We start from the raw sequence: 20,979 nt of genomic DNA on the forward strand, positions 1-20,979 counted from the left end.
TGTAATATATTGTTTTATATATTCTAATCCAGTTCCCTTCTGCTCAAGAATACCCAGGCTTGGCTAAAATGACATTTATGAATGTAATCCCAGTGTGTTATACTCTGTACTACATGTATCGTCTCTCCTTGTTCGGAAGAGGAATGTTTCAGGGCATCTTTTAATGGTGGGATATACTGTATACGTTACTGCTCACGGACACCAAGCCCTTGTTAGGTGGTCTCTTGTGTTGGCCTCTGCACTTGTCTATTGGTTCTGTTAGGGTTTATTTCCTTTTTTTTCTTATTTCCTTTTTGAGTGCTGAGATTTCTGGGGTTTATAATTCCCAAGTCACACTCATATCCAACCTTTTCTGCTGATATACTGTAAATTGTGCCTGCTCTCCAAGGTTCTGCACCTCACTGTGTCCCAGATCTGTATGGAGTATATGTAACGGCTCTAGTTGCCTTATTTGTTATACAAAATAGTGATAATAACTTATAAATCTGAGCTATTGTAACATGCTGGCAATATTTAACTTCATTACTATATTGCATCTATGCTGTGATCTGAAGTTTTCAAACTCTTAGTTATATGAGTTATGAAAGCTGGGGTAGATTTCTAACACATTCTCCCACTGTGAGACCCAACACTATCTTTATGTGTGTCTAGCTTGAGAAGAATAAGACAGACTTTCCATTCCATCTCCATTGTTTTCGCTTTTTCGGAACAGTGTCTAGACCAATCCCCAGATCTCAAATAAGGTGCAATACAATATTTGTTGGGGTTCCTAATGTTTTGGACAGTGAGTTTACAGAAAGAGAGATAATAATATTGTAATCAGTTCCTGAGTGACATTGCATTAATATCAATATGTGTTGACCTGCAGAAGTAAGATAGCACAATAACAGAGGCAAACTATGCTGTGTGCATCAGTAATGAATTTTTGAGAGCACTATACTGTCCCAGCAAAGCAATCCAGATATCTAGAGTGTTTTTATTTCAGAAAGTGTCCATAATATTACTATATTGATCGTAACAATGTCATGGAAATGTTTTGCAGGTCATACAGACTAGGTACAGTAATCAGGCACCAAATGTTTTGCGTTTGTAGTTACCAATTGCCTCAGTGATCAAAAATAGGTTGCCGTATCTTTTAATTGGTTTTATATTTATATTACGATAATCTATAAGTACAACCTTAGACCTAATCAGATACTCTGTTGGGTTTCCTCTTGGTTCTCTGGTTTCAGTTAAAAAACATGCTAATTGGCTTCTGGGAAAACTTTCCCCCTTGTGAGTGTGAGTGTTTGTATCTGTACGTGTGTCCTGCATTGGACTGGTGTCTGGTCCAAGGTGCATCCTGCCTTGCGCCCATTGCTTGCGGAGATGGACTCCAGCTCCCCCATGACCCTGCGTATGGCTAGGACAGATTTGGTATTACCTAATAATCTTGAAACCCAATTGAAGAAAAATACATTATGGGTGAAATAAGATATGAGATTTTCTGTTAGTTATGCTACAGTCTTATGCGCTGACTTTCAGAGATGAGAAAGCAATAAATCATGAACCAGCATCGGGTAAAATATACATATTAAACTTCATGTCCCGTAGAAATGTTTTTGTTTTGAAAAGGTCAAAAGTTCTCACACCTCCCATTTTAAAGAGCAAACAGAAAGCCAGACTTTGCCCATGACTGTAAATATTGGCTGTGCTGAACTGCCAGAGTATTGACATTGTACTGTCTTTTTCTCTTTCTTTCAGAATGTAAAATAGACAACTGTGAGGCATGCTTCAGTAGAAATTTTTGCACAAAATGTAAGGAAGGACTATATTTACACAGAGGGCGATGCTACTCCAGCTGCCCAGATGGGTTCACCACCCCAAATGGAACCATGGAGTGCACCAGTGTGGGTGAGTCTACTGCAGCTCTCTGCTTCGACTCAAGGACTCACAAAACTACCTTCCCCAAAAACCTGTGCCTCACACATTTTCAGCCTGCGTTTCCCTGGCTAGTTCCTCAGGTTTTGTCATACACAGGACATGAATAGGAAGAAAGTCCATCAAATACATGAAAGTAATGGAGATTGTTTCCCATAGTGATTGCTTGACTGATGAACTACACTATGATTGAATATCAGCCATAACACCCTGAATATTGATCTAGTCAGATCCTAGACGTTTAGCAAGGGTTCTTAGATGGAAGATGGGAAAGCTGAAAAGCATGTTGCTGCTGACAAGAAAGTGGACTTGGTGGATAAGTAGGTGGTGGTGCTGTTTCATCTCCAATGTTAGCTCCAGACTCAACATTTTCCAGCATAGGACACTTTCCAGCTGTTGAAGGGGTAGCTGAGTGACTGAGGCATTGAATACATTACACACTGTGGGCACTAGTAACCCCACGGTGCTATTCTTAAAATCAGGGGTGTTTTACTCCAGTGCTACTGTCAAATCCAAAATCTGCTTATAGAAGGCCTTGCTGAAGTCCTGCCTTTACGTGAGTCATAAACTGTTCCACTCACAGACCCTAGCCTTCCTGAAAAACAGATCTTAATCTGAAATTGTCTTTCTAGTTAAAGTATGGTGAATTTTAAATGAATAAATGAATTTTGTTTATTTTTTAGCAACTTTTGTGGATTTAGGACTGCATCTTGCCAAGCAAGTGTTAGAGATGCATTTAAACATTTAAACATTTAAATGCATTTAAACGAGAAAAATTTAAATGCATATTTGAGGGGAAATTGACTGTTCTTCCAGAAGAGCATGAAGTAAAAAAAAAGGCTTACAGATACAATGGTTAAAAGGGTGACTGGAACTGGAGTACTTTGTGAAAGTGTTGGGGTAACATCAGGGCTGCATTTAATGTTTCAGTACAGTTTTCCGGCTGGTCTTAATTTTTGTGAACCCATTTTGGATGGAAGCCCGTGGGAGTTAAAAAGTATTGATTTCTTTTAAAATATTTATGTCAGAAGTAAGCAAATACTGGACTAATAACATTAGTATTTGAAACCACATTTAATTTTTCAGTCATTTGGCACAGTGGAAAATCTGCGTTTGTATCTGACATACTTTGGCACTCTTCTCTCCCCATTTTACTGGATACCTCTGTAGTCTTATCGCTTATTCTTTTCACATTTATATTGTTTTGGCACTGTCAACTTCTCATTTTTAATCATAAAATTGATGTCTCACCAGAGCATTTTAGAAGAAATGTTCTAATTCCTTTTGATTAAAAAAACTAAGCCAGATACAATTATTTTGAATTGTGAAGAAAATCAGATGGAGGATGTACAGTATTTCTAAGTTGTAAATAAAATCAGGAACAATTGGAATGTAATTTAGGGGGGGACTGACAGTGTTTTCCTATATTCTCCACAAACGAACCAGCTTTATTTGTTTTAAAACCTTAAGCTTGAACTGGCCCTTGGTAATGGGGAAAAATATTTGCTCTCTAATGTCTGTGAGCAGCTCAATTTAAACATTTAGTTTATTTATCCGTTAAATATTTCTTATCCTCCACTGTAGGAATGTTATAACACATACAGTACAGTACCTAGATTTCAAATGCCTCACATATATGGAAGAGAATAATATTATATGATTAAAATGCAAGGAATAAATTATAATATTCTCTGGTTGTCACTGTATTCATATTTATATTGATGCCCATGAATTTGTCCAAAAAGTCACAAAGTGATTTTCTCGAATGGTAAGATTTGAGACAACTCAATCTTATTAGACTTTCTACTCCTTCCATTTGCAGTTTTAAGCTTTTATGAGATACCTTCAAAAGCCTGAAAATGTAAATATACCCTTTTATATGCTCTGTGAGTGTCCGATACTGTTGTTTCATGGTTAGAGAAGTCTAACAGGTCAGTTATCCAAGACCTGCCTTTTCTAAATCCATGCTGACTGTTCCCTAGGATCTTATTCAAATTCCGATGATCCTCTAGTCTGATCATATGCAATTCCATAACATTAAATATAATAGAATGCGTCTCGCTCATTCAGGTCATTCTCCCACTGGTGCAACTCACTCCAGCAGACCCTGCAGATCCAGAAGCCTCACCTTCCTGGCTCTTAAATGTCAGTCCTGACCATTCATCATCCTCTGGGAAAAGAGTGGCCAAGATGTCTTGCCTCCTCCTACTATTCAGCCCACTTCTTTTGACATCGGGCAAATGATGTTTTCTTGTTTGTAAATATAAATGTGAAACGAGATCTATGGCATTGCGCACTGCACAAGATCACCAACCAGTCTGTCTGTGTCTCTCCTGTGTCTGACAGCCCAGTGTGAGCTGGGGGAGTGGGGGCCCTGGGGATCCTGTACAAAGAAGGGCCGGAACTGTGGCTTCAGGAAGGGCACTCAGAGCAGAAGCAGGGAGCCACTGCAGCCAGCCAGCGCTGACCCGTCGCTGTGCCCTCCGGAAACAGAAAGTCGGAAGTGCACGGTACAGAAGAAGCGTTGCACCAAAGGAGGTGAGTGTCTGCAAGTGCAGGCTTACAGCAGGCAATGAGTTCGCTTCTAAAAACTAAATCAGCAGCCTTATCACCCTGCAACTCACAATGGGCAGCCCAATGAAGCTCAGCAGGTGTGAGCCTGGCCAGTACCTGGATGGGAGACCTCCTGGGAAAAACTAAGGTTGCTGCTGGAAGAGGTGTTAGTGCGGCCAGCAGGGGGCGCTCACCCTGCGGTATGTGTGGTCCTAATGCCACAGTTTAGTGACAGGGACACTTTACTGTAAAAAGGACGGTCCTTCGCTTGAGACATAAAACCGAGGTCATGACTCTGTGGTCATTAAAAATCCTAGGGTGTTTCTCGAAAAAAGTAGGGGTGTAACCCTGGTGTACTGGCCAAATTACCCCCTGACCAATCATGGCCTCCTAATAATCCCCATCTATGAACTGGCTTCATCACTCTGTTCTCCTCCCCACTGATAGCTGTTGTGAGGGGAGCATACTGGTGCACTATGGCTGGCGTTGCATCATCCAGGTGGGGCTGCGCATTGGTGGTGGTGGAGGGGAGTCCCCATTACCTGTAAAGCACTTTGAGTGGAGTGTTCAGGAAAGCCCTATGTAAGTTTAAGGAATTATTATTATTAAACTGTGTACGCTTATAAATGGAAGTCATTAGCTTCCTTTAGTTAGATAAAATAAATACTGTAGTGTGGAATTGTTTGCAGCAAGTAAGTACTAAAGATATCTGTGGAATGCAATACTGGCAGATTAAGGTTTCTGCTGAACACTACCCTCACCAAAAATTAGAGAATGATCCATCAACATGACCCATCTTGTCTAAAGTAGAGAGATAGCTCAATATGTGTTATGTCGCATGCTAGTACTCACAGATTAGTAGCAGATCACGCCTTTTCCTGTATGTGTTATGCTTGGGGAAAGAAAGCTGATTTAAGTAACCTTGCAAAACATGGTTGTTGGTACATATACCTCTGGGACAACACTGAAGGCAGCATGAGACAAGGTTCAGGAGTTTACAGGCAGGGGGTCAAGGATATAAAAACAGGAAGAGCAGTTCAGAAAGTGGCTATTGAAAGTGGCTACCTTTTTCCAATATTTAATTTTATAATATATTCGCCATCAGCATTTGTAAATATCTAGTAGAATAACGCAAAGTTTAAATACTACTAGAGGTGGACAGACCCACTGTTAAGCACACTCTGTAATATTTGGTAAGGCAGCAAATACAGTGATCACATTAAGAGAGCAGTGTCCCCCGTATTAACAGACACATATCTTTTGTTAAATGAAGCATCCCCATTGGTAAGAAGAGGATTACCTCTCCTTAAAAGAGCTGTAAATACATCATTATAAAAAAAACTTTGGAAGGAACAAAGATTGTGCAGTACCTTCCATAACCCAAAACGGATGATGATTCAAGGGGGTCCCCACTCATCCCACAGGTTAATTCACTCCAGACTCCCCCTAGGGTGCAGGTTTGCCACTTGAACATCTACAGTACATAAATACAGATGTACAGCAAGAAATGCTTACATTCCCAAATGCAAGAAAAAAACATTTTGGTGATGCTGCTGAGACAAATCCTTTTTATATAAAAATATATTTATATTCTATTTGGTGCAACACTAACTGTATTACATACAGTACAGTGAAAGACTTAAAAAACTACATAGCAAAGTCGAGCACCATTAGTGCATTAATGTTACGCTTTGGGTATTGTCAAAATCTTGTACTTTTAGGACATTTCATTTTAATTATTTTGATGTGCAGTGTACCAGTTGTGGAGAGGTGCAGTGTTACCATATGTGTGCCACACATTCCAGCAGTTGCACGAGGAGATGACTCCTGGCAGGAGAATTTGACAAATGAGTCTTCCATTAATCAGCCTGAGAACAAAGTATTACTTTACGTGCGAATGAATAAGAGGACCTGACAGTCTTCAAGTAACGTTATCCTCATAGCGTCGTGGAGCAGCTGAGTTTTTTTTTTCTGTTTCTCTTTCATTCAGGGCAGCTTATGTAAACATGCATTGAAGTGCACTAGACATGTTAACAAGACCAGAGAAAAAGTGTATAACAGCAAATTGAACCTAAACCTAAATCCTGGGAGCTCACATGGAAAATATGTTGGGCCTCTGGGAGCAGAAAGAGCAGCTCTACTAGCAAGTAGGCATAAATTAGTCAAATATGTAATGCCCACTCTTATCATTGGTCAAATAACAGGGTCTCGTCAGATGCAACCCAATTCTATCTCATCCTTAAAGCAGGAACACCCTCATCTGCATGTAATTCTGGGGGGGAGTGAACCACACATTTCACATTTTCCACCAGGTTTCAAAAGGATTGAGATCTGGGGATTGTTCTGTTCAGGGAAGGTGATGGAAGTCTGTCTCCACCTCCCCAAGTCAATCGTGCTTTGCCTGAAGCTGAGATCTGTTCTTTTGAATTTGGGTTCCTAATGTTTGGGAAACCCAGTGTGCTGTTTTGTTTCTTTTGTTATAGTAAGAATGTTCTCTTTTTCCCCTGTACTGTTTTATAATCAGAGCTGAAGTGTGAGAAACACGGAGAAGAAAGATTATACTCAGCCTGTTTGTGCTGTTTGTGTAGTGGCATAGAGTCTTGTGTTATATTAGCTAATTTCTAGACTATTTATTTATATTGTGGTATTCAATCTACAATTCACAGACTTGAGAAATGTGTAAAAAAAATACTGTGCATGAGTATAGTTATAATATAGAGGTCAATAGTAAATGCTATCTGTATTGACCATTTTTCTGCTTCTAATTTAACTTATGTTAAGGGATCTACAAGAATTTCAGCTGTAGTTAAAAACATGCACTTTTAAAGAGCAGACATACTGTATAAATGATGAGCTTTTTAGATTTTACCACATTAACAATGGAACATATTGGTTCATTCAAAAATATACAAGCATGAGTTCTCCCTTTGTTCTTTAATTGTTTTTTTTGGTTGTTTTCTGACTTGGGTTAATTTTTTATGTGTTCTGTTTGCTTAGCTGATCATTATAGACTAGAAGTATGTTTTTATAATCCCAATAAGATTTTATTTGTCTACTAAATAAAAAAAACAAACTCCCTAGTTACAACATTTTACGAGGCTGTATTTTTGCTTTTTGATTTACTAGCGGACTGCTTTTAAGCCAAGGAAACAAGCAATATCCCAACTCTTCATTGAATCATGCGAATGTTTTTCATGTAGTCTAAGCCCTTGCCACACACCAAAAAATAAAATGTATGAAGTATGTATTTAGTTTAATCTATAACAATGAGAACATTTCTGAAATATCAAGAACTAGACTATGTGTTACAGATCTAGAGAGCACTATGTCTCCTTTTTAAACATTTTTGCAATACTACTGTTGATGTTAATAATTCTAAAAAATAATGGTAACATACAGTATGTTGACTGTATGTAACAGGAATCAGCAGGTCATCTTAAGGAGCATAGCCACTAACTGGGCTGGTATAAGAAGTGATGTGCCACAAGAGTTCATCTGAGGCCATGTTTTGTCTGATCTGTATCAACAATTTAGATTTTGATATAGTTAGTGAATTGGTTAAATTTGTGAGTGATACACAAATAGGAGGAGTGAGTTTATGAAAAGAATCAATGTCATGCAGTGGGCAGACATGTAGCAAATGAAATTCAAATTAATCAGCGCAAGGTGATCCACCCTGGTAGTAGGAACAAATACACATACATTTCGCATGCATGTTCCAGAGCTGCAGCAAGCTACTGTACACCGGAAAAGTCTGGCTGTCTATGTACAGTAGTATGTCAAGTCTTCAATGATATCATCAATACAATATGAATAAAAATACAAAGAAAAATTAATGAAGCCTTCTAAGACAAATTTAATTGAATTTGATAATTTTTTAATACAATATTCACTACTTTGTCACCAACACATGTCAACGCTGGTTTGATTGGCCCTTATGAGAACATTAGAACTACAGATTTTGTAGATTCTGTGCTCCTGTGTTCCAAGTTGGTTTTTGTTACCAGGAGATTCTTCAGTCAAGCCCTGTTTCTCTAATCGACCCACTGCACAGTACCTTAACAAATTTCTTAAATTCCTTGAGCTCCATTAATCAGATAAGACAAAAACGTAGGTCCTGAATCTACGCGTTAGTTCCTGATGCATGATTCATCCTCTTGTCTCTGTGGGTTCTGCTACAGAACTAGTCTATTTCTTCTTTTTTATATTATTATTATCCCCCTGTGGCAGACACAGCCATAACTCTAGGAGGATGTATAACATTTTTATGTAATTTATTATAGGCTCAATAAAATATACTTGTGAGACCCTGTGTTGAAGCATTAATAACATTTATTCTCTCTTAAGGGAATTTTTTGTCATGCTTTATTTCTGCCCTCTTAAAATGATGCATCCAGATTTTGTCAAGAATTTATATACCTGTCTCCAGTGTAGAGATGTGTGTTTTTATGTGACACTCCAGCAATAGGTCATCCTCTGTCAGGATCAAACTTATATGACACATTTCTAAGGGCAGCTAGTGGGGCTGGTAATCTTATAAAAAATCTATTAAAAATAAATTAGGAGTGAGATCTAAACCTATTTCAGCAGTTATTTGCTAATGCAAAATTTCACCAAATAAATCTGATTCTTTCAATTGAAGAACCCTAAAAAGTAATATTCTAAAAATAATGCTTGAAGAATGTTTTATTTCCCTGTTGAATAACCTCAATGTGAGAAGGCCTTGCTTGTAATTATTCAGAAAGGAGTGGGCTCGTGGCTTGACAAGCTATGACAGCACTGTTTGAGAAATGAGAAGTAAATTTACATAGCTTGACGCCTGCTTTCTGGAAAGAATTCTACTTAGGATTCAGAGGAATAATTAACAGTGAAATATTATAAACTGCCCCATAAAAATGTTATGAAGCTTGCCAGATTTCTAAACTTAGCAGCTTGAGGGGAATTTGAAACAGCACATGTCTGATTACCTACTTAAATTTCTTCCTTAGGAATTAGAGCACCACCACAAATCAATACTTGCTGAGATTATTCTTACTGAGGACAAGCCAGACAAGAAGGTTTATTTTTTGTCCGACACATACATTTTGTGCAAACATTTTGTTAAATTTTGCAGTAACATGATGTAGTGACAGTTTCATAAACTACTTAAGGTACATACAGTTTGTGCTTATGTGTATTTGGTTGTTTGTTTATAGTACGGGTATCCAAATCTCTTCATTTCTTTGAAAGGTTTATGTAGATTTTAGCTAACAGAAAGCTGTTACTGATTGATAGTGGTATTTATCTGGATTACAATAATAAAAAAGCATGTATACATTTAAAAAACAACCAAATACAGTATTTCTAAGAAATGATTCCAGAAACTGCCTTTGTTGGATATTGCAAATAACTTGGCAAATAATGTTTTGAACAGAAACAGAGTCAAATTGTGCCAGCAAGTGATATAAAGTAATTTACTTTATAATGTAAAATCTAATTAACTCAATATGCACCATCTTAAAACGTAATATGGCCATTTACATGCATAATGTACTGTATAGGATGGGGGTGGAATGAGTGTCGCCGAGTTGGTGTCGACTCATGGCGACCCTATGGACAGTTCCACTGTCACTATCCATAGAGTTTTCATGGCAAGATACAGAAGTAGATGGCCAGGCCTTTCTTCCACGCAGATAGTGTGAGTGTTGTTGCCGTTGTCACGGAAAAGTGATCCTCCACCCCCACCACCGCCCCATATTGCTGCTGCACAGTATGGGTTATTACAGAACCTTGTGCCCAGTGGTTTACAGGGGGTCAGAAATATTCCAGCACTTTCATTCAGACCCCTATCTCTCCACCATGCTGTAATTCTTGGGATTCACCATGTTAGATGCGGCATTTAGCTCTTACTGCTGCTCGTTTTTGTAGAGAGTCCTAGTGTGCAAGTTCTCGGATTATATTAATGGGCTGAATTTTTTTTTTCCTTTGGCAGTTCCAGTTTGGTGAGGTTTGTAATAGATTAATGCACAGGCAAAAGCTTCTTGTGCACTCTAATGTTGTTTAATATATAACTGTAACATAGCTGTTACATCTCAGAGTGCGCGACGGTAAATATAAATATAAATGTCAATGTAGTCTGATCACTCCATTATAAAAAGAAAATAAGTGATGGTTTCAGACTTTTCAAAAGTCAAAACTATTTTATATAGTGTTGGATGTCGTAAGGTGTTTTGAATTGCTTTTGAAGGGGAAAACAGCATCATCATTACAAAGCAATTTTCAGAACAATTAGTCATGGCAAAACCCACGACACATACACTGTGTCCCAGGTCTCCTGTCTAGTTTTCCTATAAATTCCACCAATTATGTGCCTGAAGGTCGGCCTAAGCAAAGTTACCAGCATTATGTTTTAACTTTTTTGTCAATCCCTTCCTATATGAAGGTGCAGTACATGAAAGGGTTAAAGAGAAAGCACAAAGAATTCACTAGAAAAACGTACTGTGTATAGGTGGCTACTTGCTTGACCCAAGCATACTTTGTGGTCGTTTCTTTTTTTCTCAGTCAAGCAAAATAAACTCACGTTCAGATGTTGAATTGCAGATCTTTCTAATAAATCCCTGTAATTGGCACACCAGTCTGTTTTAAAAGCATAGTGTGGCATTGCTTGTATAACACAAGTGATTTAGTTGCCTTTGCCTTTTTACAAATGCTGAGAACTTCAAGATTTCTCCTTTTTTGTTTAAAAAAGGCATTTGCTCAGAGATAGAATTTAACTCATCTGACCAAGTCCCATGACAAAAAAAATGCTTAAGACTTATTTTAACCTATTATTAATTGAATTTGCTTAAAATGGCGTTTAGCATTTAATTTTGAATTTGTACTGTGTATTGAATAAAGATAAAGTAGCAGCGATAAATTTAAGAATTTGTCCCTCATGACAAAAGCACCCCTTACTGAAGCACAGAAATTTTAACACATTCATGACACACATTTTAACACACATTTTCATGAACATTAAACTAATTTTCACATCTATAACAGGGCTCATTTGGTGTAGGCCCTGTTACAGTACCACTAACCCACTGGAGCATGAAAGGCATTGTGAACTTACAGGGTCAGATGACATGCCTTTCCATGCACAGAGCTGGTTTGCCCGCCTGTGGGCTGTGTGACTTTCAGTGATGGGGAAGTGCTGGGAGATGGCAGAGGCACAGTACTTTCTTTCATTTTTACTAGCATAGTACATGTCGCCTGTCCTCTGACACACAAAAGCACAGTTAGCGTCGATCAACACTGTCTAATCAGACTTCTCATAAATGAATGGGAATCGATCTCTCTATTTTAACAAACAGATAAAAAATTAAGACATTTTTGGGCCTATAGTAAAGGAAATCAGAACTTCTAAATAAATAAGACACCAAACTGTCTTCTATAATAAAAGGTCAGAGTCTGTTACTCTTTCAGTTCAGATTACCCTGACAGAAATTTCTTTCAAGTCTTATTGAAAACAGGAGCCCTTTCACAGTATAGCTTCTGCTGGTGAGGTGATGACATCTGTATCTCATTTCTTCCTGTTCTTGTCTTACAGTTCTTCCATATTTTCCTGTATTTATGCTATAGTCCATTCCTAAGGATGCTGGCTTTAACCTCACCAGGATTTGCCTGCCAGTGTTGACTCTCTGTTTTGTAATAAGTTGAGGTCATAATGATTTAACAGTAAAGTTAATTATGCTGCTTGTGGCAGGGGAACTGAGTAAGCTGAGCACACAGGTGGTTTGGTGCTGCAGCTACAGTAGTTAGGGACTCAGTGACGTAGAAGAGCATGAAAGTTCAGATTTGGATGGTGAATCCAAAAACACCTTCCAAAGTACTAGGAAGAAATCTGATAAAACAAGGTCAAAGCAAGCCAGGGTTCAAACACCTTGTAGATGCCAAGGACCGATATGGGAATTAGGTTGATACAAAGCAGAAATTAGGAATCCAACAAAACACAGATGAAAAACATGCTAGAGACTTGGCTGAAAAAAGGTTGGCAAGTTCAGGAACAGACCTCTATAACAAAATCCTGAGCAGAGTCAAAGCAGCCCTTAAATATCCCTGAACCACCTGAACCAGGAGAGATAGTTAATAGTCTCCAGGTGATTCAGGTCTCCTGTCAAATCAGTGTCCATGACATCTGGTGCTGAGTGGCAGCTGGGTGAAGCAGTGGTAGGTGAATGGCCCACAGACTACCAGTTGGGGCGAGCACCATACTAATACCATACAGTACTATTGTTCCAACACTTCCAAATAAGGTGATCAAGATCAAGAAAAAAAAGCTAGTCTTTTCTGAAATTTAGTTTCTCCCATTTACTGCAGCTGTATGAAACAGAGAATGATTATTGTACGGTGGGGTCATGAATCAACAGTTTACAACTGTTTACAAATGTGTTTGCTACCTTAAGTAACAGGTCAGAATTTCTTTGATTTGTTATACTGTAAGTAGAATTTTGCATTTTATATATAATACTTAGGGGGCAATGTTAGTTAATGACCATTAGTGACCATTAGTTATGGTGGAGCGGTGTGGCTCAAAGGTTGCCGGTTCAAATCCCGTGGCTGGCAGAGGAATCCTACTCTGTTGGGCCCCTGAGCAAGGCCCTTAACCCCAACTGCTCCAGGGGTGCCATATAAATGGCTGACCCTGTGCTCTCTGACCCCAAGCTTCTCTCTCCCCGCCTGTGTGTCTCAAGGAGAGCAAGCTGGGGACAAAGACAAATGCCTAATGCAAGAATTTGTATATGGCTAATAAAGTGATCCTATCTTATTAGAATTAAAATAATAAAATAAAAATAAAAGTTAGAGTGTTCAAGTTTAGTGAGCTGTGTAGAAAATGAAATTCACAGTGATTTGCCTTTTACAGAAATCAATACATGAGTTCCCAGGAAGGGGAATGTGATGACTCTTGGTATACAATTATCATTATGTGAAGGAATCCCTATGTCCTTTTAAGACTTTGTTTTAAAGAGTCTACTGTAAATTTTAACTTGAGTCCCTTGAGTACATACTGTACATTGCCGATTGTCAGTCCAAGCCACTGGTAAAAAAAAACCTTGCCACCAAAATAAACCTCTTAGACTTTTTCAATTTAAAATATTTTTTATTCCACTTGCAAATATCAAGGGAGCCTAGATTTATCACAATGTGTGTGTTTGGTTTCATTATTCACAGCATGCTTGGTAATAAAAAACATTCTCACAGGGACAAGACTATCCTTCCAATTCATTTTAGGTTTTATAACCTGCAGATCCTGTCCAAATTGTAAAGACTATACTTTTGTACTTTTGTACTTTTGCTGCCTTTCATACTTACAGCAATAATAGCACATTTCCACATAGTCTCCACCTTTGGTTCTTCAGTGTCAAGAGTGAAACACAAACCTGAGGGCATAAGGGGAAATTGAAGAACGTTCATTTAAATCTGAAAACAAGAGGCTGGTTGGGCAGAATGGCCTCATTTGTAATCTTTCTTGTGTTCTTATAAAACATGCACGCAAATGGACTCAAATGAGGTAGAAAGATTTAACTATCAAAATTTTAATGTTATCTTAAATACAAGAAATATTTCCAACTGCTGTAAGTGTTAAGCATTCTGTTCCTACTAACGCAATAGCCAAAAACATGTTTTCCTGAAAATAACAACATAAAAGTGATATGTTCGAGATCTGCAATATATCTACAGTAGATGGTCATGTCCACTCTGTCAAACAGCATAATTCATAATTATTGTGCAAGGTGGGAAATATTACCTAGGAGCTGATACTGGTGCTATCAGTGCTGTTGGTGTGCAGTACCAGAATGAAGTGATTAGGAGATTCTCCAGCTCATTCAGCTGTTGATTCTGTTTCCTAGGAACGCTAGCTATTGTAATTCACAACACTGAGCACATAAACCTTTTTCAGGGTGCACAGATTTTTAGTCTAAGCAAGTGGACCATAAGAAGTACCTATGGTTTTGTCACTGTTTTTTATCATGTTTCAGGCACTTGAGACCGTTCTAATGAGTGTTTGTGTTTTGCTGCCAAGCCAGTTAGCCACTTAAGAGTGTATAGACAACTGAGACAAAGGCAGAGCTGAAGAGAGCTGGGGCAGAATAGAGTTTTCACTAGCTGTGAATGCATAGAAAGCAGAAAGAAACCTAACTGCAGGGCTACATGTTTATGAGAAACCCAAATAAAGGACATAAGGACATAAGAGCTGCACACAAGGAGACCAAGGAGACAAGGAGACCTTGTTTAGTTGCTAGTAGCTCATTGATACCACATTGTCAGCTTCAACAACATGGCTGGGTACATTTTTAGACACCCACTATTCCTAGTGCAAATAAATGACTCCAAGTTTCAATCCTATGTAATGTCCAGGGTGGTAAAACCAACAGATTACCAAGTTTGTTTCCTTTGGTTTTACGTGATTATCTTGCACCTGTGCTTAAAAAAGCAAACTCTAAAAATGTACTTCATTTCTGCTGCCTGATCTTCCCATTCTCTGCACTAAAGTTCAGGAAAGCAAGAAAGGGAATCATGTAGTGTCCTTTCTTAAGAAACATGGTTATATGCAAAAAGAAAAATTCATAATGCAAGAAATTGTTTATGGCCAATAAAGTGATCTTAATCTAAGTACTGTATATTAGTGCTTCCGTGTGTTATAAACTGTGAACATAGTGCAGACGTACAGAATGTTGAGGGCAGGTTCTATTAAACAAGTATGCTGTAACTTTCATTGTTCAATAGGTGGTGCTGCAGTTTATATATAATTAGAGAAGCCAGAAAAGGGACCAACAGCCTGATGAAGTTGCACTCTTATTAAAAAAAAAACAACTGGCAACCCATTTAACCTCATTTCTATAATTACTAAGGAAATGTTAACATTTTTAGATGTGAATGAAAGTGAATGGGGCTGCATGAAAACATTGAATGTTATTTCTTCTGGCCATCTTTTCTTTTAAAAAACGTGTCATTTCCAATGATTTTGATATTATATATAGTTTAAAACTCTCTGCACAGCTCCCGTACCCAGTCAGGAGACTAAGATAGGCAGACATGCTCCTCTGACACCCCACTCGCAAGGCCACTTGCCATTTGGAAAGTTACCAGTGCCTCAGTGACTTATGCACAGGGAGGTTTCAGCAGATGAAGGAGTGGCAGTTTCTGGCTGATTTCAATGCAAGCCTACCAACGGTGAAGTGTGAAGCAATGCAGAAGAGAGGGTGTTACAGTGTTAATATTAAGTACATATTGGGCAAAACTGATGTCAGTGAAGATCAGATCTCTTTAAGGCTACCAACTGTCCTGATTTTCCTAGTTCAGACATGATTTTAGGTACAATCCTGTATTACTAATGCTTTCCCTACCCTGGAGATGCTCGACCAGTTGTGTATCGCCTCTTTGGGTATCCTTGACATAGTCAGCTGGCAACACGATCCAGGCTGAAGCTAGCAATGCCCGGGTCTTAGGCTCAACCTGTATTCTGAGCAGGTGCCTATCGTCTTCAGTCTCTGGCCACATCAGTTCCTGCTGCAAAAAGTTGACTGTATTTCCAGTGATCAGATCGAGAGGCCTGGGGACTGATAGTCATTTGTACAGGAGGTCAAACCAGGCTGTTCCTGCACTTCAGATGTCACCGCGTTCTGACGGAAGCGTTTCTTTGTGTTTTCAGACAGGGTAACGAACAAAAACGAGAAGAAGGACGAGCAGGGGAATAAAGACAATAAAGAAACTGGCAAAAGCAAAAGCAAAGAAGGCAAAGCTGGCAACAAAAAGAGGAAGAGCCAGCACCGAGGGACGGCTGCCCCAACGATCACCCCCAGCATCAGCCAGTAGCCTCCTGACAGTGTGACCCAGTGGGGTGCTGCTATGCATTAAGATGCTTTCACTGAACTGGAGGATGGGCTGCAATAACGAACACTAGAAAGACAGACAGAAGGGAGGAACATGCAAAGGACTTCGGCGGTGAAGCCTGAAACGATGCAGAAGAAGAGAGTGTTACAGTATTAATATTAAGTACATATTGGGCAAAACTGATGTCAGTGAAGATCTCTTTATTGAAGGCTACCAACTGTCCTGATTTTCCTAGGGCAGACATGATTTTAGGTGTCCTGGAATCCCCACCAGCGTGTGTTTGTCCTTCTGAATGGCTGCCCTGTTTTTGTACCATTTTTAAGGAGCACGTGTGCTTGCCCACAGGCTGAGCAGTAATGAGGCACCACAACAACACCCTCGCAGTGTGGCGTCTGGACTCTTTATCAGGTGTGCGTATCTGCCTATGTAAGAACAGGAGTCATCATTACAGAGAAATGGCCCCCTTCGTGGTGTATTGTCACCCTCAACCAAATTACCCTAGACTGCCCCAAGCCTTGTCGAATACAACCTGGCCCTTCTGTATTCCTACACTCCCTACCCCACCCCCAGTGACATGTCCTGGTTTTAGGCCATACGTAGCTGGTAGCCTTATTGTTGTGATGTGATATAGAAGCAGAGGGACGGAAAAAAACTCCTTTCACCCATTGCCTAGGCCTCCTTCATAGATGGTTTCAGTTCAGACACTTAGCTCTTTTTAAAATATTGACACACAGTGCTTTTGAGATTCACCTAAAATAGAGGCAAAGTTCTGCTCAAGTTGTTTAAAGTTAATGTGAGATAAAAGTGATCAGTATTAAGATGTTTTTATTTTTTGATAAAAAAAGAAAGGCACTGGAACTCATTTGTGGTTTGTTGACACAAAATCATATTATAATAAACTAAACATAAGGAAGTGTTAAAAATTGTTACTGTTTTCAGAAAGAAAATACCATATAACTGCTTTACTGTTTATTTCCTACAACATATTGTACAAAAAGGTCTCCCACAATTTAGTGGGTAAAAAAAAACATAAAAGAAATGTAAATATGTACAGTTGTGCTCCGTGTTGAGCGTCCTGTATCTGATTCTGTTGAAAAAAATAGTTTTGGTATTTGAGGAGGAAACAAAAATTGTGATAAGACACAAATTTTAGGATAATGAAAGGCCTGTGATATTATCTGTAGTCCCACCAGCAGAGTGGAATGGGCAAGTTCAGACAAATTGAACGCCTTTTATTTTCTATACTCTACAAAACGTTATTAAAAATACAGTTCCTTTATTATACAGCCAATGTCATGTTATGCGAATGTTTGCTTATGATTGAAAGGACCAAATCATTTTTGTACATTTTACAATGTTCTTTACCACTATTTGTTCATCACATCGTCTGCTTTTATCGGGATAATTTGCTTTACACCAAATATTAATGTAAGACGGTATTATTTTTTTTTCCTGGATTGGATTGTGTCACCGAATGTCGTCTGGGCTCAGTGAGAAAATATCTAATATTACTCGCAAATGCTGTAGTAACAGTTAAGAGGTTTCCATATTTACTTTATCTTAATAAAAGCTCAAATACAGTAAACACTTGGATCAGATGGGTTTCTACGTATTTTCTTCATGTCTCACTGGCATCTGTGTCGTGGTTCAATGAAAACACAAAAAACTGAGCAAAACGATTTTCAGCTGCTGCGATTCTGGTTCTAGAGTTACATTTGTTAATGACTGCTGTTCTCTTTTGCCCCAAATAGGTGTTCACAAGGAATAATGACAGCCAAGAATTAGATACATTTGAGAATGTGATGTGTATTGAGTGTTTAGGAATACTGTATAGGTATAGTATAGGTAGTATACTGTAGCTATAGGTACAGTGTATAGGTATAGAAATTTGGCTTAAGCCCCTTGATGAGGGGGCTGGAACCCCAATTCAGAGCAAAAAGTTTATCACAAGGCAGGTCCAAAGGTGGAGATACAGTAGGGTGGATAATTGTGATGTGTATATACTGTATAGCTTTCAGGAAATTATGTCAGGAATTATTATAATTTCAAACAGCTGGGGTAAAAGTGACTTAGTTGTCGTCATCCTTTTCGGGGAAAAAAAATTGCTTTCATGAGTATATAACTGAAGTGAGAGAGCAAAACCAAACCCTTAACTGTGTCCAGCAATGTATAAATCTGGGTTCTGCGCACCCTTTTCTCAGTTCGGACTTCCTGACGTTCCAATTCAACATTCAGCAGCTTCTAAGGTGGTTTGGTGTTCGAGGCTTTTCTCCTGAAGCTTCTCTTGGCCTGGATACTGACAGGAGGCAGCAGCATGATTGCCCATTCATCGCTCGACCAGAAGCTATCTCTTGGCTCAGTGACTTTGCTAAATAAATTCAACAGCTGCTCGATTCTCCTCCTAGTGGAGGTGTGTAAAACTGTTACAATGGCCTCATCCTCAAGGCCAGGCTGTTGTTCTCTCAGCCAGGTGGCGTGGCACCAAATTGGATTCTGAAATTGCTCACCCACAAAGCCACTTAATCCTAGGTTAGTCCAAAAAATTTAACATAAATGTATTGGATGCAAACACCACATGGGCAAACAATGGTGTTTCTGTTGTCAGGTTTACCATACATATACAGTACTTCCCTCTAACGATGATTTGGTGGTGACCAGGTCAAGGAGAAATCAAATCTTTTGTTTCCTGTGGAGGATATGCTCTATGTGATGACTCTGCTATCATAGTGAATGATACCATTCGCATATACATTTTTCATGTAAAAAATCTAATACAGTGGTGATAAAATTCTTTTTTGCCCTCAATTCTAAAAGAACTCACCTTTAATAATGGACTTCTTTGCACACAGGTGCTAAAATTGTCACAATTCTCAGCTAGATCAATACATTTTATGACACTGAAACAGTCACAGAGAAGATTACAAATAACACAATGTGTGAACAGGGGATTTAAGTCACTATTCCACCATCAGGCCCAAAGCTAACATCCTCATAAAGTACACTTTAGAAAGATTATAGTGGCCAAGAGGGGTGGGAAATGACTTGTGAGTTATTTCCTTGGTTCTTTCGTTAGATTTTGGAAATCACACATGCTGTCATTGAAAATCATAAAAAACTTTATGTTACATACTGTAGCTCATTTCATGACATTTCAAGGCACTTAGGAGAAAAAAAGGTATCCCAGCTAAGATACACAAAATCTTACAACAACAGAAGTTTAACCATTCATCAATTGATTTTCCAATATACTGTATAGTTGTAATTAACAATAAACACGTAGATAGGGCCAGAAAAAAGCGATACTTTTTCGTTTTTGGCTGCAGTTTATACCGCACCAACCACAGGAGCCCTCCTGTAAAAAATATACTAAATGTTAATATAGTTTGGATTATATTGAAACTGTTCTGACCAAATTTAAAATTTAGTACAGTTAGTACGGTCAGCAGTGTGATCTGTAGGTTCAGATTTGGTATCAGTTATACTGCTGTTACTACTGGTACTTCTGGAGTTAGTAATGGTTTTACTATTGAGCAAGGTCATCAAAGCTCAAAACTAAGATCAATCAGAACTTAAAAAAGATTTTACGTAAAAATCCATGTTTGTTTTTATAGAGAATCTTTCACAAAATCAATCACTTTGAAGATACTGAACAGAAATGAAAAGAATAGTACAAAACATATAACAAATTGTTCTGAAAGGAAAATATGCATATACAAACTATACATAAACATAAAAACATCAAAATATATTCATATGTAGTACTAATCATTTGCTGTAAGATAATAATTCTCAGTATTGTGAAAGCCAGCCTGTAAAAATATGACTTTAGCTTTTTTTTAAACCGTACAAAGGGTGGTAGATGATTTTGTCACTGGGGGGGGGTTAAATGTCAGTGCTCAGCCACATTTGGACCCTGAGCAGGGAAGGATTCTGTGATCTGAAAGGCAGACTGAGAACATATTGGATCAATAGATTATTAGGTAACAGTGTGTGGACCTGTAGAACTTAATAGCTCACAAGCGGGATTGTACCCACGCCGCTGGACGAAGTGGTTAGAAAATGGATGGAAGCAGGATTTTACCATCACTCCAGAATCAAGAAGGAAGCCAGTGGCAGTGTACTATTAACAGGGTAATGCTCAATTGTTTTGGTTCTTATTAAATCTCTGGCAGCAAGCATTTTGCACAAGTTCCAATTGTGAAATACTATGACATATAATAATTGAGAGGTTCCAAAGAACAGTACACTACAATAGTCCAGCCCTTGCTATATCTGATGTGGGCACTGATATCTCAGTACAAAAATAGAGCAAAACTATTATTATAGTATATTTGTAAATATCTGTTTAGCAGATTAGAGACCACTTTCTTTATACTGTACATTTAAATAGAAACTGAAGATCAGAAACAGGCCCAAGATTATTACATTAGGATCTAAGCCACTTTTTTAAGTTGTGGTTTAAAAACAGCAACCTTTAGAAAGCAGAGGCAGACCACAATGAGCCATTAATGATACTAAAACTGTTGTACTGATCTTTGGAAATATTTCCTCCAGCATTGCAGTTGGAACAGTGTTTGTAGAACATGTGGTAAATTTCATCTCGAAGGCTAGATTAGAAGGAAAGACAAAAGTAAATACAAGTTACCTCAGTCT

At 38.4% G+C, this 20,979-nt stretch overlaps 1 protein-coding gene across 1 annotated transcript in view; it reads left to right on the forward strand.

The window, feature by feature from the left end:
• The window catches only part of rspo1 (R-spondin 1), a 58,727-nt gene extending 40,816 nt beyond the window's left edge, over positions 1–17,911 (forward strand). The window contains exons 4-6 of the mRNA XM_088932271.1: positions 1,744–1,893; positions 4,267–4,458; positions 16,145–17,911. Of these exons, the coding sequence (XP_088788397.1) occupies positions 1,744–1,893; positions 4,267–4,458; positions 16,145–16,308 (506 nt within the window). The 3' untranslated portion in view covers positions 16,309–17,911. The remainder of the gene's footprint in view (positions 1–1,743; positions 1,894–4,266; positions 4,459–16,144) is intronic.
• The last annotated feature ends 3,068 nt before the right edge of the window (positions 17,912–20,979 follow it).

The sequence above is a fragment of the Atractosteus spatula genome, chromosome 14 (genome assembly GCF_055471065.1).
Source record: "Atractosteus spatula isolate fAtrSpa1 chromosome 14, fAtrSpa1.hap1, whole genome shotgun sequence".
Lineage (NCBI taxonomy): Eukaryota > Metazoa > Chordata > Actinopteri > Semionotiformes > Lepisosteidae > Atractosteus > Atractosteus spatula.